At 41.0% G+C, this 15,001-nt stretch overlaps 1 protein-coding gene across 7 annotated transcripts in view; it reads right to left on the reverse strand.

Moving 5' to 3' along the window:
• LOC148027368 (trigger factor type chaperone family protein) overlaps nucleotides 1–15,001 on the reverse strand; it is a 91,875-nt gene that overhangs the window by 20,759 nt on the left and 56,115 nt on the right. For 4 of the 7 annotated variants that reach the window (XM_087691939.1, XM_087691937.1, XM_087691938.1 and 1 more), the window contains exons 8-14: nucleotides 10,286–10,378; nucleotides 8,636–8,728; nucleotides 8,433–8,513; nucleotides 8,190–8,339; nucleotides 4,934–5,029; nucleotides 4,708–4,845; nucleotides 4,565–4,628 (exon numbers count right to left, since the gene is read on the reverse strand). In XM_087691939.1, the coding sequence (XP_087548065.1) occupies nucleotides 4,762–4,845; nucleotides 4,934–5,029; nucleotides 8,190–8,339; nucleotides 8,433–8,513; nucleotides 8,636–8,728; nucleotides 10,286–10,378 (597 nt within the window). In that variant the 3' untranslated portion in view covers nucleotides 4,565–4,628; nucleotides 4,708–4,761. The remainder of the gene's footprint in view (nucleotides 1–4,564; nucleotides 4,629–4,707; nucleotides 4,846–4,933; nucleotides 5,030–8,189; nucleotides 8,340–8,432; nucleotides 8,514–8,635; nucleotides 8,729–10,285; nucleotides 10,379–15,001) is intronic. The other 3 variants (XM_087691942.1, XM_087691941.1, XM_087691940.1) reach the window with 1 other exon arrangement.

Here is a 15,001-nt window from a genome sequence, read left to right on the forward strand (position 1 = left end):
AGTACAAAGATAGAATGATGATCAAAAGTACAAAAGAACTAGGTGGCCTGCAGGGGGGCTAGAGAAACTACAGCATGCCTAGAAACCAAATCCTGTCTAGGGAGGATATCTGCCATCTCAATCATGTTGAGCTGCCAAGTGGGCTATGCAACTCTGCACTCATGAAGAATGAAAGATGAAGGCATTCCTCATAGTCCATATGTGCCAACAACCTCAGAAGCATAGCACAAGAAAAAGCACTTTCATATCAGTTTGCACAGCATCCCCCAACTTGGGATGTCCAAAGGCCCACTCTTCCAGGCACATCAATAGCCCAACCAATCATGACCAAATGGCTGATAGCAATGACCAAACCTTCTTGGCCACCTGACAAGAAAGGAGTTGATGGCGAGAGGTTTCCACGAATGTTTGACAAAAGAAAAATCTGATGCTTGGAGAGCTTAGATGCAAGAAGAAGGTCTTCATTTGGCGCCTCTCTTTTTTTTTCGTAAAATTTGGCACCTCTCTCTCTCTCTCTCTCTCTCTAGCTTCTCCACAGTGGATCACCTTTTCTCTATGCCGTGTATGATTTAGCAAGCCAGGCCTAGGAGACAAACACTCTACTATTACTTTGTAAAATTCTACAAAGCCTTTGATACATTGCCAAGGGACAAACTACTACAAGTCCTCTTGACCCTAGGAGTTTCTACCTAGATAGAGGATTGACAGTGAACCTTGGGAAAACCAAGGTCCTCATTTTCCACATCAGCTCAGATTCCCAAGAGATCATCTTTCACCCTAGATGGCCAGCCAATGGAGGTGGTGAGCTCATATGTTTACTGGGGAGTCACTTTTACTACCACGTTAGGTCGTTTTTCCATGGCACAGGTGACATATGACCAAGTTTACCAAAGGATATGCACATATAGAGAGGCCCCAAATTATTTTCCTATCATGGATAACAAGCAACAAACCCTCAGTACCACATGAGATTCTTAGAGCCAAGTTTGTTGCACAACCCATGGAGCTCTCTTTCAAAATATCAATTTTATTTAAAGAGTGCAGAGCATGACACCTGACAAGTTTAACATAGAGAGCATTGGACAGGCTTCGATTTGTTGATCGTGTGAGGCCCTTGATTACAGAGAAGGGTAGGAGTTGTTGTAGTAACCTTGAATGTGTATCTGATGTTTTTTAATTCCTGTGTGTGTGTGTGTGTGTGTGTGTGTGTGTGTGTGTGTGTGTGAGCAAGACCCCGACTCACCTTTTGTCCAGCTCTTACAACCAAAGAGGAATGTGATCATCAACCAGGACTTATGCAAGAGGCACACATACAGGACTTGGGTGGCAACCCCTGACCCCGTCCCATGAAGATGCAATACTATAAAGATCTTTTCATGAGCCTTAGCGAGGATGGATTCATCATCAAACCCTTGTACCTGGATTGTTACATGCCACAAGCCATGCGAGTTGCCATAGGCCAGCTCATAGTTTCATTACCCCAGCTAAAGATATAGATGTAGAGCCTCATAGAGTCCCCAAGGATGAGAGGATATGTAGACTATGCCGAGAGGAGGTTGAGATGGAGGAGCATTTCTTCTGCAAATGTAGTGCATATGGCCAAACATGAGAGAGATGTCACACATTGCTCCAAGGGCAGCACACCATTTAGTTGATGGTGAGCAAAATAGATTAGAGATATCTAGGCTGCTATATATTGAAGATCTGTAGAGTCGGAGCATCCCTATTAGTGGCAGGTACACAGTACAAAGTACAACAAATATCCCTAATAGAGTTTTATCAAGAGGCAGCACTAGTCCAAGGACATAAAGACATACAGACCGTGAGACCGAGAGGAGTATCCTTACGAAGGACACAAGATATTAGAGTTGCATGACGACCTAGTACCTTTAGCCAAAGGCGGCCCTACTCACACCAAAAGAGGTCACCTAGATTCAAGAGCACCATGAGATGTACTTGGCCCGCTACACCGCCTCTTGTACCCAAGAGATACTCAGGATCCTAATCCAGAAACCCCCCACCTTTGATATCGCATTTTACATCCCCCCCAACCTCACTAGATGGAATCAGATCTACATGGCATTGTTGTGCCTCACACACATATAGTCTCACATCCCCAAATGGACATACTTGTATACACTCATGGCTTGCCTAGATGATGAGGCACACACTCATTGCACATTAGGTAGTATTTTTCACTTTTCACTCTCCTAATACCATGAGGATATTGCATGCACCCCTACTAACCACAAAGCCTCACCCTCATACATGATTTTTACACTCATAAACCTGCCTCTAGCATGCCATTGAGTGTTGCCTTTGTTCCACTGCACACAAAATATCCCAGTTTCAAGCAAAAACAATCTTCCGCAATTTATATTGCTCGCTCCCAGATGAGACACCCTTGTCATCCCATAATGCTATCCTAAAATAAACAAGCAAGAGAAAACTATTGCTGCAGTGTTTTTCCCTTGGCATCTGCAGTGCCTGGAACCTATCCATGTTGCTGTGAATGACATCCACAAGATCATCCCTCTACAAACCAGCAATCGATGCCCAAGAAGGATATTGCTGCTGCTGAGTACAAAAAGCATCCTTGATGGAAGCAATCTTCCCCAAGCATCAAATTGCGAGGCAGAATCAAAAGAACTTTTATCAACCACACCTATTTCGAGCATATGAAACAATTGGAGCCCAGAATAAAATCATGTGCCCCTTTCCTACATTTGAGTAACATTAGGTGGGGATGCATGCACAAGAAACGAACAAGATTCCTGGCAAGCATGACACTTTACCACAGTCACCCAAGGAGCTTCCTTACGTGATTAGAAGGATGAGGCTCATCCATAAGCCTGGCATCATACAAATCCTTATTTTCAGTTTGCCCAATAGCTGCAAGAGGAGATACCTGTTGTTTCTAAGACAAAGTTTGAGGCTCCTGCTCTTGCATATGCATCTCAACCTCTAGATTCATATGATGTTGTGTATCCTCGAGGATCATGAGTACATTCAGATATAGAATGACCTAGCTGCCCACAACTAAAACAGTGACCTTCAAACATCCCGCATCTCTACTCATAAAACAAGGGATGCACACCAAAGGCTTGAAAACATATCTTAGTCGGGCCAGGTTTGCTTGTATCCCAGAGCAAACAAGTTGATTTCAAACATCCAATCTAACATTCTTCCACCTTTGCTATCAAACATTTGATGTAATTGAGAGAATATGAGGGAAAACCAAAAGGCTTTTCTTCCCCTGCCCCTCAAGTGGGAAGCTTCACATTAAATGCACACATATGAGCACTGACCCATACCCTTTCCATTTCGTGCACCCTTCTATTGTGATTTTCTTTAATGCCCATCTGTGCAAGTTACCAGCCCTACAGCATTCAACTGAGTTAAGTATCTTTTCTGGGAAATCAATGGTACTTCCATTGAGAATTCCAGCCTTCTATACAGTTTGTGAGCCACAGTTCATTAAACCGTTGTTACCCTGGATCTGTCAGGATGAAAAGCATCCACAATATGGTACAGCTTCATCATATCCAAAGGTTACCCATCACCATCCGACATTGTGAGCTCATAATCAGTGCAAAGTGAACGCTTACATACTGCCCTTCAGATCAGAAAGCTATTCTAATTCTGTTGCCACACTGCAACCTCTTACGGCCTGGTTTAGAGACCAAATTGAAGTCAAAAGGACCATGCTATTCCACAGTTCAAGGTAGATGAAGAGCAGCTCTATATCCAATGAACAGCATGGTCATCTTTGAAAACTTTAATTATGCATGAGGCCAATACTTTACCCCAATAAAAGAATCCATGCATGCATTGCCCAATACTTAATCTGATCCATGATTTTAAGGCACATTATACTCAGAGGATGGTTCTGGTTAGTCTTCCTCTGAACTCAATGCATACAGACTAGTAGACTTCATTGTTTCATTGAACTCCACGTTCTTCATAAAGGTTATCAAATATCATGCTTCTACTGATCTACAACGAAATGTGCAGATACCCTTCCACTACTTGTTTTATATAAATATAGATCCTTGGAGGTCTCAATTCCAATATATACATTCCCCCCTGCTAGAAATCCTGTTATGGCAACCTTTCACCCCTCCATTACCATACTTAGGTTTGTACTAGGGTGCAGTCCCCTGGTCAAAATCACAAAAAGAAGTCACAGACAAGCCTTCAACACGCTGATCATACAGGAGCCCAGTAGCTCAGTGTCTGCCTGCTTTCCTGATAAAAATCATCTATTAACTTATTGACAGAGAAAGTGCCTTATCCTTTAACAATGACAATTGCAAACTGATTGCAGTTTGAAAAGCCATTTGTAGAAAACATTCTACAGTTGGTAGTCAAAGCATCCCATAGTAATGGGTGCACTCAGCAGGATTCCCAAAACACCACCCCTCCGCCCAAAACAGAATAATAATAATAATAATAAACTTCTCTCTTTTCAAAAGTCACACAGACAGAATGCAGTATCAATAAGTGCTCCACAGGCAACATTGCATTATGAACTACTAAGGAAGTCGTTGGCGTATAATCATACTCAATAACTGATCTGGGTTGCGTACCACAGCTTGATATAATCTTTTCTTGTTCAGATGTCAAACCTGCAAGTCAGAAAGCGTACAGCTAGTTAACATAAGGTTGGAAAGGAAGGGCATGAATGCACAAAAATACAAGGTTTACCTGTTGAAAGTTCATGACCGCAGAAAATAAATATCGTCCCTTATGCTCTCTCTTTCACGAGTTTGTCTTGACATATGTGATATCAGAGTGTTCCATGAGAAATTCTATGACCTTTGAGCCCTCTAATAATTCCTTTGCCTGTACATTTAATATCACATTGTTAGGGACATTACAAGTTCTATATAATAGAGCAGTCGATTTTACACATGTTAGCTGGATGCTTTGCCTGTTCCACAACTCGATTCTTGTCATACTCCTGGTTGAAACGCTTGAATTCTTCCTCTGCATTCTCCACTTCCTTCTTCAATTCTTCATCTGAGTACTGCATCACAATATCTGGACACTCAGCATTGCGGTGTAACAAGCAGAACATACAAGTAAGCAGGCCAAAAATAACTTTTCTTCAACCCTCTTCAGCCACATTCCCACAAATTATATACTGGTGTTAGCAATTTCTGAATACACCCCACCATGTTTCCCGGGCACACAAACCTCCTTAGATTTCCTTGCATACAACTATACTTAAAAGATTTGACATTTTCCTGGACTGGGGAGAGTTTTCAGAGTGATGATATTGCCCAAACCCAGTTCTTGTAAGTTCTATTTGTCCTGTGTTTTCACTACCTCACAGGAAATCGTACCAACATAGTTCCAAGCATAGCCACAGCTGACATCAAACAGTATGGGGACAAGGGACAGGGAGGAATTGCCAGCACTTATGACTATCTAGTCACATGGAATGGGACATGGGACGAAAAGAAGCTACTGTCCCCACAATCCTCAAGTCCACAAATGACTGCCAGTTGACTATGGCTCTGATACTACATACGGTTTAATCCAAAACAATGATCAAGATCAAGAAATCTTGCTTCTAAAATATTAAAGAACTTGGTTCAAATGTCCCTGCATACCAAGAAAATGTCCCTGCAACCATGAAGAGACTGTGTCTGCATATGTGTGTCTGTGCACTCTGTACAACTCACCAATTCAGAATCGATGCAAGCTCAAATACAGCACCAGGTGCTAATACAATGTGAGAATGCTAGGGCTTGCAGATTAGACATATACAGACAAATGAACTCTTTGATGGAATGGGAATGAAGAAATGAACCCATTGAACAAACTAAGTAAAAGAGGTGTGAGATGCAATGGAAGGTCAAGGAGCAGAGTGCTGTCCACACAAACCACTCTCTCTTGGCAATCAAAATAAAGGCTGCACGAGGGAGAGTCCATCAGCTAGCTCCGGAACAGCCCAAAACACAGCTGCTCCTGGCTGTTTCATGTGCCAGGTTACATTCAAGCCAGAGGTTGTAGCAGTCCTCTTGGGTGTTAAAAATACAGCAATGTGGACCTCCATGGGAGATCAGCAACATGTGCAATGGGGAGCCTGGACAGCAGTGTGGGCAACCAGGGGAGTGAATTCCAACTGTGGATGCACTTGTGCAGGCTGCAATTCTTGTGCCATGAGCAAGCGAACAGGGGAACACCAGATTAGGTAGGGCAATGAGAACTAAAGATGATGATCATGTAGGCAATGGCAACAGTGAGAAAATCTTCAATAAGAGGGATGATATATAGCCTGCCCATGACTTTTTGAGCTTGTTGTCCTACCAAAAAACTTCTTTTTGGTAAAATAGTTTAAATTAAATTACTCATCCTTTTAAAGGTTGCATGAAAGCTAAATCATTCAGCAACTTAATTGTGATTAATATGTGGCTAAAACTGAGGCACCTTAATACCTCTTTTATTAAAGGAACCATCAAGTATCTACTCATGCTCTTGGTAACCACCCCCCTAGTGCTCTACCAAATTGTGTCTCTGTCTATCACATATCCGGGGGTCTACTGATGGATCCCAATAGTGCCATGTAATAATCTATAACTGCCTGTCTAACCTCCTATGGGATTTCAGCTATGGATCCATGTGATCTGCTAAAATCTAGGGTTGCGTGAAAGCCAAATCATTCAGCCACTAAATTGTGATTAATGTGTGGCTAAAATTGAAGCACCTTAATACCTCCTTTACTAAAGAAACCAAAGTATCTACTCATCTCTTCATAACCACCCCCCTAGTGCTCTACCAAAGTCTCTTTGTGTCAATATCCCATATCCGGGGGTCTAGTGATGGATCCTAAGAGTCCCATGTAATAATATATAACTACCTCTCTAACCTTCTATGGGATTTGAACTATGGATCCATGTGCTCTCCTGAGGCTCCTCACTCACTTTCTAGAGAGCCTGCCACGAGTCCCGTAGTGCATAGGAAGTCTCCATTCACCCTATCTTCTCTCTGCATCCCAAGGAAACCCTCACATGATAAGTATTCTCCCATCTGGCTTCCTTCATCACACCTATCTCTGCTTTGGTAGCATGCATCCTCTCTACCATATGTTTGTATCTTGGACATCTCTCTTCATCGCATCTACCTCTGCTTTGGTAGCATGCATCCTCTCTACCACCTATGACCTGTTTCTATCTTGGACATCTCTCCTCTCTTTGAAATGTTGCCAATGAGGCTCTAGCTTGCCTCTCTTTCCCCCTCCCCAACAAACCCTCTCTCCTCAAGGCTGCCTCTCTGAGTGTCCTCCTAATGGCTCTCATTCAAGTCCCTGGTCTAAACATGTACAATAGTCTCTCTATGATCATCATTGTGGTACAGGTTATCATACTAAAGCTACACCCTCTATACTTATCTGAAGGTGAACCAAGTGAATGGCTTAAAAGGGTGGTGCAAAAAATAATGTCAATTGGACCCCGTCTATTCAGAGTCCCCCATCATCTACCTGGAAGCTATCAAACTTGCCATTTGATGAGATGGAAGCCAGTCGAAATATCTTACCACTTCATGCCAAATGGAAATATTTGAAATTTGAAATGTATCATAGCAAATTGCTTATCCTATACCAATGGCTACCGCCACTAGCTTTTCCTTAGCTCAGGGGCTTTCAAGTTATTTTGGTTTTGTTTTGTTTTTTTTTTGCCAACAAGCAATGTGTTTTAGTTTCAACTTTCATTTGTAACCTTCAAATTCTATTTTTAGTGCATGTGTTTGCATGCTTCTTTCTGTCATTAAAGTCATGTATAGTGAAAGGATGCATGGAGTAAATTAAGATTTGCATAACTATGAATATTGTACTAACTCTTTTAACTCCTGCAACCTACTAGCAACCAGTAGCTACAAAATAGTGAGTGTAATGGGTTTGCTGGCAATGTAAGCAGCTAATTATGTAAAGGCTAAAGTAGTATACAATATACTACAACTACACTCACATGCACACAAACACACTCTCTCACACGCTTATATCTTCAGATCAAAGGCGAAACAGATTTTTCAACTCCGAAGCGCGTTTCCGTTTCCCCAATCCCCAAACTCCTGCAACTATGACTAACTCCTTAGAATTGTAAAAGATTTAGCATAGACCTCTACAACAAGGTATGAACAAGTTGAACAGAAAACATTAAAGAAACTGACAAAGAGAGAACCTTCAAACCCTCGAGCTTGAAAATCTCTGCAACAGCTAGAATTTGCTTAACAGAATCTGCTATCTTTTGCCTCTGAGACACTAGATAATTGGCAACCATTTGCTCACTTGATAAACCCGCTAGCTGATCTTTCTCGAAGTTATACTTAGCCTGTGAAAAAGCCATTGTCAGTCCTTTAAGCTTGTCAAAAAACCAAGTACAGAGTGCTGTACAAAATCGTAGTATTTAAATGTTAACTTTTACCTGCAGCTCAAGTAGCTTAGCAGCATACAAATTCCGGCCTTGCTCCTCTAACAATGAATTAGGCACCTCTATCTCAGCCACCTTAAAAATTCAGATGCAATATTTCAGTAGAGCAGTAACACCTGCAGCAGCAACAAATTTGCGCATTATGCATGTTTTAAAAAGCATCAATTTTGTTGCAAGTGAGAAGACGATTCTGCCACCTTAGCTAATTCCTCCATGATCAGTACTTGTGTTGCCTGTAATTTCTGCTGCTCAAATTCATCCATGTGCTTTTTGAGCAAGGCTTTTCTTACCTATCAACATGTAGTCCATTGTAAGAGGGATCAAAGGGATAAAAAGACAAACACACGCACAGATTTTTTGTGTGACCATAGCACACATGCACGTATGTACATACATCTTTTGTGAAGCCAATACACATTATCCCGTTAATATACTTTTCTGTTTTCCCTTAAACCACTGTTCATTATCTCATAGATATACCATCAGAAAAGAATTCGTAACAGCATCTTTCCCCAAAAGAACAGTAATATTGGTAGAACACATCCATAGAGATCTAAATCATATAAGAGTATTCACACAAACATGCACCCTTTTTTGGTTAAAACTACTTAATTAGTTTAGGACAATCTACAAAGAAGGTGATGCTTGGTGTGAACATATACCCTCTTTCTTGTCAGAACACTGCACATTATCTCAATTAACACACTTTTGTTTCTGAAACACATAGTCACAAGTGACGGGCGGGACCCTTGGGCTGCTGGGATGCTATCCCTGTAACGGATCCGTGACAGGACGCGCCACTTACAAAAGTGACATCAGTTAGCATCTGTCACACAGTAACAAACGGAACAGGGATGCAAAATCTGACGAGATGCCTGTTTGTGACGAATCCAGGATGGTAGTTCTGACAGGAACATCATCATCATCTTTCCCCTTGTCACTTCTGTCATCATCTCCATAATCCTTATCCTCTTCCTCTTTGTCCTGCTCTTCTTCAATAGTCCCTTCCACGGTCCCTTTCAAGGCTGGCAGGGCCTTTTCTATCCAGATCAGAGACTGTTTCTTTGCGCTTTGAGAGCTGATGTTCATTCGGCGGCTTTTGAGTGTTCTAGCCTAGTCCACTAGTTCTTGGACATAGTTCTTTGCACTTTGCAAGAAGCTGGTTCCAAGATTGGCTACAGTTGCTGAAATTACACCTTTATATGTTACTTTGATGAAGCACTTTCTGAATTTAAAAGTTAAAGGTTAAAAATTTGTTAATCTTTTAAGTATATTTTGATTCTTTTAATGCTGTCTGGGTCACCCATCCCCTACTTTTGGACGTCCCCATTATGTCCCCGTCACTTATGACTATGTCAAAACAAGTTCAATGATTTATATTACAAGAATATACAAGAAGGTGATGTTCAATGTGCCCATTCGCACTCTTTTTTGTGTAAGCACTCCTCATTATCTCAGTGTAACAAACTTTTTTCTGTGAAATGAGTTGAATGAATCATATAAATGTACAACTTTTAAGTATTATGTTCAGTATAGACATAACACTCATCAAAAAGCACCAAGGAAAATGTGAACACATGGTGAGGAGAGTAGCATCAAAACAAAGACTCCCAAAGTAAACTCCAAATAAGTGAAGGGAGAGGCATTCAAATAAGTAAACGAAACACCTCAAGACCCAAACACACACACACACACTCACTCAGTCACCCATGCTGCAAACACTGCCCCATGCTATCCACAATGCTCTAAACCATGACGTGAGTAGCAATGAGGACTTTAACTGGCAAAGGAACATCCATCATGGCAGCATTTCATACAGAATCTTACCAGAAATGTACATTATTTACCTCATCAATGGTGCTACAGTCTTTGAGAATCTTTTCTGCAACACTATCATCCAGATCTGGTAATCTCCTGTAGAAGTGTTCCTTGCAAAATACCTGTGCACAGTCAACATAGTTACAAGCCAACATTAGAAATGACTTCGAATCAGAAGGTCCTTAAATAAAAAGGTATATCATTGGTTTCTACATAACCTCACAGAAAGGGCATAACATCAGCAGACAGGTATTGGAATTAATATTGCAAGTTTGTACAGGAGGCCCCATTCTGCGAATGGAGTGGGATAGGAAAATTAAAAATAGCCAAATTTGCAAATTTTTCACTTGAAAAGTACTCAAAGAAACTACAAAAGCATCACTCTAAAGACCACATTGCACTAGTAACAAAAAGTATTTTGAGAGAGAGAGAGAGAGAGAGAGAGAGAGATCCTGCAGGAAAATCAGGGTACAAGTATCAAAAAGGAGTGTGAGTGGAAAATGCATGGCCCTTGCCAACCCGGTCCGTGCAAGGGGAATGGGACTGGAATGTTCCAACTAGAAAATGACTGTTGGGAGCCAGGATTGGAATGTTCCCCTCTCTTGGAATGCATTCCTTGTTCCTGACCATCAACAGCGCTCCACCATTCCAAGCCCATGTTCCCTCCATTCGGTGTAACTATGACTCAAGGTACCCCTCGCTTGCCCTTGTCGATGTCACTCATGGGCACATAGGCCCATTTTCTAAGAAAGAAAATAGGGTATTACAGCACTATGGGCTGAGATCCTTTCTTCTCCTTTGAGATCTCAAGCCTAGTTTGCTTTCTTGGCACCTTTGTCACAAAGAAAGTGACATTCTAGTAGTTTTATGGCAAGAAATCCCTCTGCAAGAGGAATAGTGTGGGGTCATATGAAAACTATGAAAGACAATTGCCTAGGCGAATGCTCCATGAAATTGGGTTCAAATGCTAGCTCTAATTTTTAGGGTTTGGCAGGCTGAAGCATTCATTCCCATTTTTGAATACTCTGCAATTTGTTGGAGACCAACATTCAAGGTGACAAGGTCATTGTGTGACCATGGATCAGTTGTGTTGCCAAAAATTGCTAAAACACAGCCATTTGTAACCAATTTCAAGCATATATCAGTAATCTAAAGAAATACCAAAAGAGGCACCGCACTTTGAGGCCAACAAGTGTCATGTGTGGTACAAGAGCACTCTAGCTCCAATTGTGTGTGGATTTTTACTAAGTATTTGATACAACGTGATCTATTGCCCTTTGGGCTTCAAAAGGCCGATTTTAGTAGGCCATAAAGTTTATACAAATACTCATCAATCAATTGTGACTAAGATTCACCGTGATCTCAATCATATGAGGTAACACCTATAAATCCATAGAAATGCACTCCATTTCTTAATGGGAATTTGTAAAGGATGTAACATTCCCGCTCATTTTTTATAGCAAGCCCATGAAGATTGTTTGAGACCACTAACTGCCTGATGAGGTCTAGAAGCAAGATTTTTATTATGTTATTAGGTTGACACAACAAGCACTCACCCATGTAAGACTCAACCAATGTCTTCATACATGACCAATAAAAGTAACAAGCAACCAAGGCCAAAGCTCAATCTATGCAAAGTGTAACATACTCAAAGCGTCATGACACTCTATTGATAATAATATTTTTGTGGATATCCTTGCGAATGTACTAGGATCATCCAAGTCCTATTTACAAGTCTCAAGGCCCTATTATGCACATTCTTGTGTGTTCACCACTCTTGGACTATTGGCCTATAAGCCATAGCATCCTGACACTAGAATGGTATGGCTCAATGGTATGGGACAACAACTCTTCGGACATGGTTGTGACCCAAATCGCCACTTGCTCCTATGCTCAAGGGTGAGCCCATTTGGGTTTGTAGCACAAAGATGAGTTTGATATCCATTCATCTTCCGGTCCTACATACTGCTTGTATCATATCTTCAATGCAAGGATCCTAGGTGGACGATTTATTGGTATGGAAATGCAAGGCGACTCATAGTGAGGATCATTCGATTAAGGTACTAAGCATATGGTGTGGTACCAATAATGCAAAATAGTATCAACCCTTCCGTACATGATACTAGTGCAACTATGACGACACCCACTAACCATAAGTATCACGTCCAATATGCAGAGGGCTTGGCAATGGATCATTGGGATCAGATGGTGCCAAAGTTGTTGAGCTAAAAAATGCATTATAACCTAATTAGCTCTTTATTAACCCAAAACTCAATTACTATCAAAGTCTCATTAAACGATGCACATTCCTAGAGAGTGTCTATGTCCCATAAGCCAAACCCTAATTTTGGAGAATCCGCACTTCTATAAATAGACAGGCTACCCACCACTCAACCATATCCTAGTTGGCAGATTGCTAGTGCATATCTCTGATGTCCACGCCCCATCCATGGAGGATATCTCAGTTCAAGATGTTATTTATTGCTGTCTACCAGCTGGCACCTACATCTAGATTGTCTCCTACTGCTAGCGACAGTTTGCAGTCTGCTTTCCACATCAAATTGCATTTGGTGCTGATTTACTTGTTCTAACCTGCGTTCTAGACTGTGCAACTATTGTTGGGTGCTAACATCATCATCAACATCTGCATTTACTGTCCAGCCCTGCTGTACAGCCTGCCACATCATCAAATCTGCTGCCTTTCATTCAGCTGCTGTCCCTTGCATCTTCTAGCACTTCTCCATTTACTGTCCAGCCCTGCTGTACAGCCTGCCACATCATCAAATCTGTTGCGTTTTCATTCAGCTGTTGTCACTTGCATCTTCTGACACTTTTCTAGCCTGCTGCCTACTATTCGTGGCACATGCTGTCCAACTTCATCCGACACTGATCCAAACACTCCCAAGTCTATGTTTGCTGCCCTCAGCAGCTATATACTGCGTTTTTGGGATATGTCTGAACCCAGCACACTACCCGGCCCCAATCCTAGAGACACAAGAGTTCAAGGGTTAGTTTTCACTTTGCATAGTGTGTTTGCTGCAATGAGCATTGTCACAAGGACATGAAATTTTACTGCTTGGCTTAGCATTTAATTAAAATGCTAATCAAATGTGCTAATGTGATTTGCATATGTGGGACCCGACCCCGAAATATCATTGGATGCTAAAGGCAAAAGGTGTACTGAGATATGTCTAATAGATACTAGGTAGTACTCAGTGTCAGATTTTGGCCTAGACCAATTTATTGGCCACTAATGTCAGTGGTTACCTTAAAGACTAGGCATTAATTACTTAATCAATGCTCGTCTAAGGGCTAATAACTGCTCAAGGATACTTGGAAGACAAATTGGCCTAGCCAAATCAATTATTGGCTGGTGGAATTTCTTTTTAGCAATAGAATAATTATTAAATTGATTTTTAAATTTAATATTCTGAAAAGTAATTTACTCAACTGGAAAATACTGAAAAATGGGATTAGAAGGCACCCACTTAGCAAAACTTGCCCGTTCAAGTGGAAAAGACGTTTTTAGGGGCTGGTGAAAGTCTCTATTCCAACCATTGTTAGAGAGAAGGAGGCTGTTAGAGAGCAAGGAGATGTTGTTGATGTGATTTGCAACCACCAAGGACTGTTCCTATAGCAAGTGATAGCAATTTGGAGCCCCCCAAGTGCAAGTGACACCAACCCAAGGTCCTTCTAGTGCAAGTGACAACATACAGGAGGGGCAAGCAGCCTTTATGGTGGTCCTAAGCTGTAGCTGACATCTTCCATGGCTATTTGAGAAAAATAGCAATAATTTTTCAACCTTTCTTACAATAAAACTCTAAAACTTCTCTCTACAGCATTCTCTCTCATCCTACAGCTCTCTCTCAAGTTATCTCAACAAAATCCAACCATTTGAATCATCAAAGATGGAGATATTGGAAAATCTCTACTATAAACCCTATATTACGACTAAAAATAGGACTTAACAGCCACCTCAAGATGTGTGCTCAAAATTGAAGGGCCTAAGACGTGAATTCTAGCAACTGAAATTAAAGAATTTCACGAAAGTTCAAGAGGCCAGCCAACCCATATTAAATTTAAGGCTTAATTTGTCTTCCAAGGACCAAGGTGAAGGCCAATCCTCACACCCCAAGCAAACCAAGGGGCAAAATCCATCCATTTGCAATAAAAATACCACAAGGAACACCAATTTCGGGGCCAATAACCTATCCATTATCCAGGATTAAAGTGGTAAAGTGTGCATTTTCAGTTTATGCGAATTTTATACTTGTTGTAATTGTGGACTAATCAAGTCATTACCACCCTCTCTGAGGAGAAAGGTTGGTTTCAAGCATTGTATTTATTCATTATCCATTAATTCATCCTTAGTGCTCGTTGACTCTTAGTGTTCGTTGTCTCTAAGTTACCCGAACCCTTCTGAGTTCCTTTATTAATCTATGCTAGGTCATAAAATTATGTTTGTTATCTTTATAGGAGTATTTTTTTATAGAGGTTGGATCTTTGAAGTGGATGTTATTCTTGGCATGCCATGGTTTTTTAATGAATCTTTCTCATTGTCTATAGACTATAAATCTCATGTAGTCTCTTTTGAACTTGATGGTCAGTTTTACATGATTGAGGATTGTCCACCATTCGAGATCATTGAATCTACTATACATATGATATCAGCCTTGGAATTCGGTTAATGTTTTCATAATCAAGATGTTATCTATATTTGTTTTATTGAAAAAATCTCAATCATC

This window comes from Lygodium microphyllum, chromosome 13 (assembly GCF_053477565.2).
Source record: "Lygodium microphyllum isolate KBCC chromosome 13, Lygodium_microphyllum_v1.1.10, whole genome shotgun sequence".
In the NCBI taxonomy this organism is placed as follows: domain Eukaryota; kingdom Viridiplantae; phylum Streptophyta; class Polypodiopsida; order Schizaeales; family Lygodiaceae; genus Lygodium; species Lygodium microphyllum.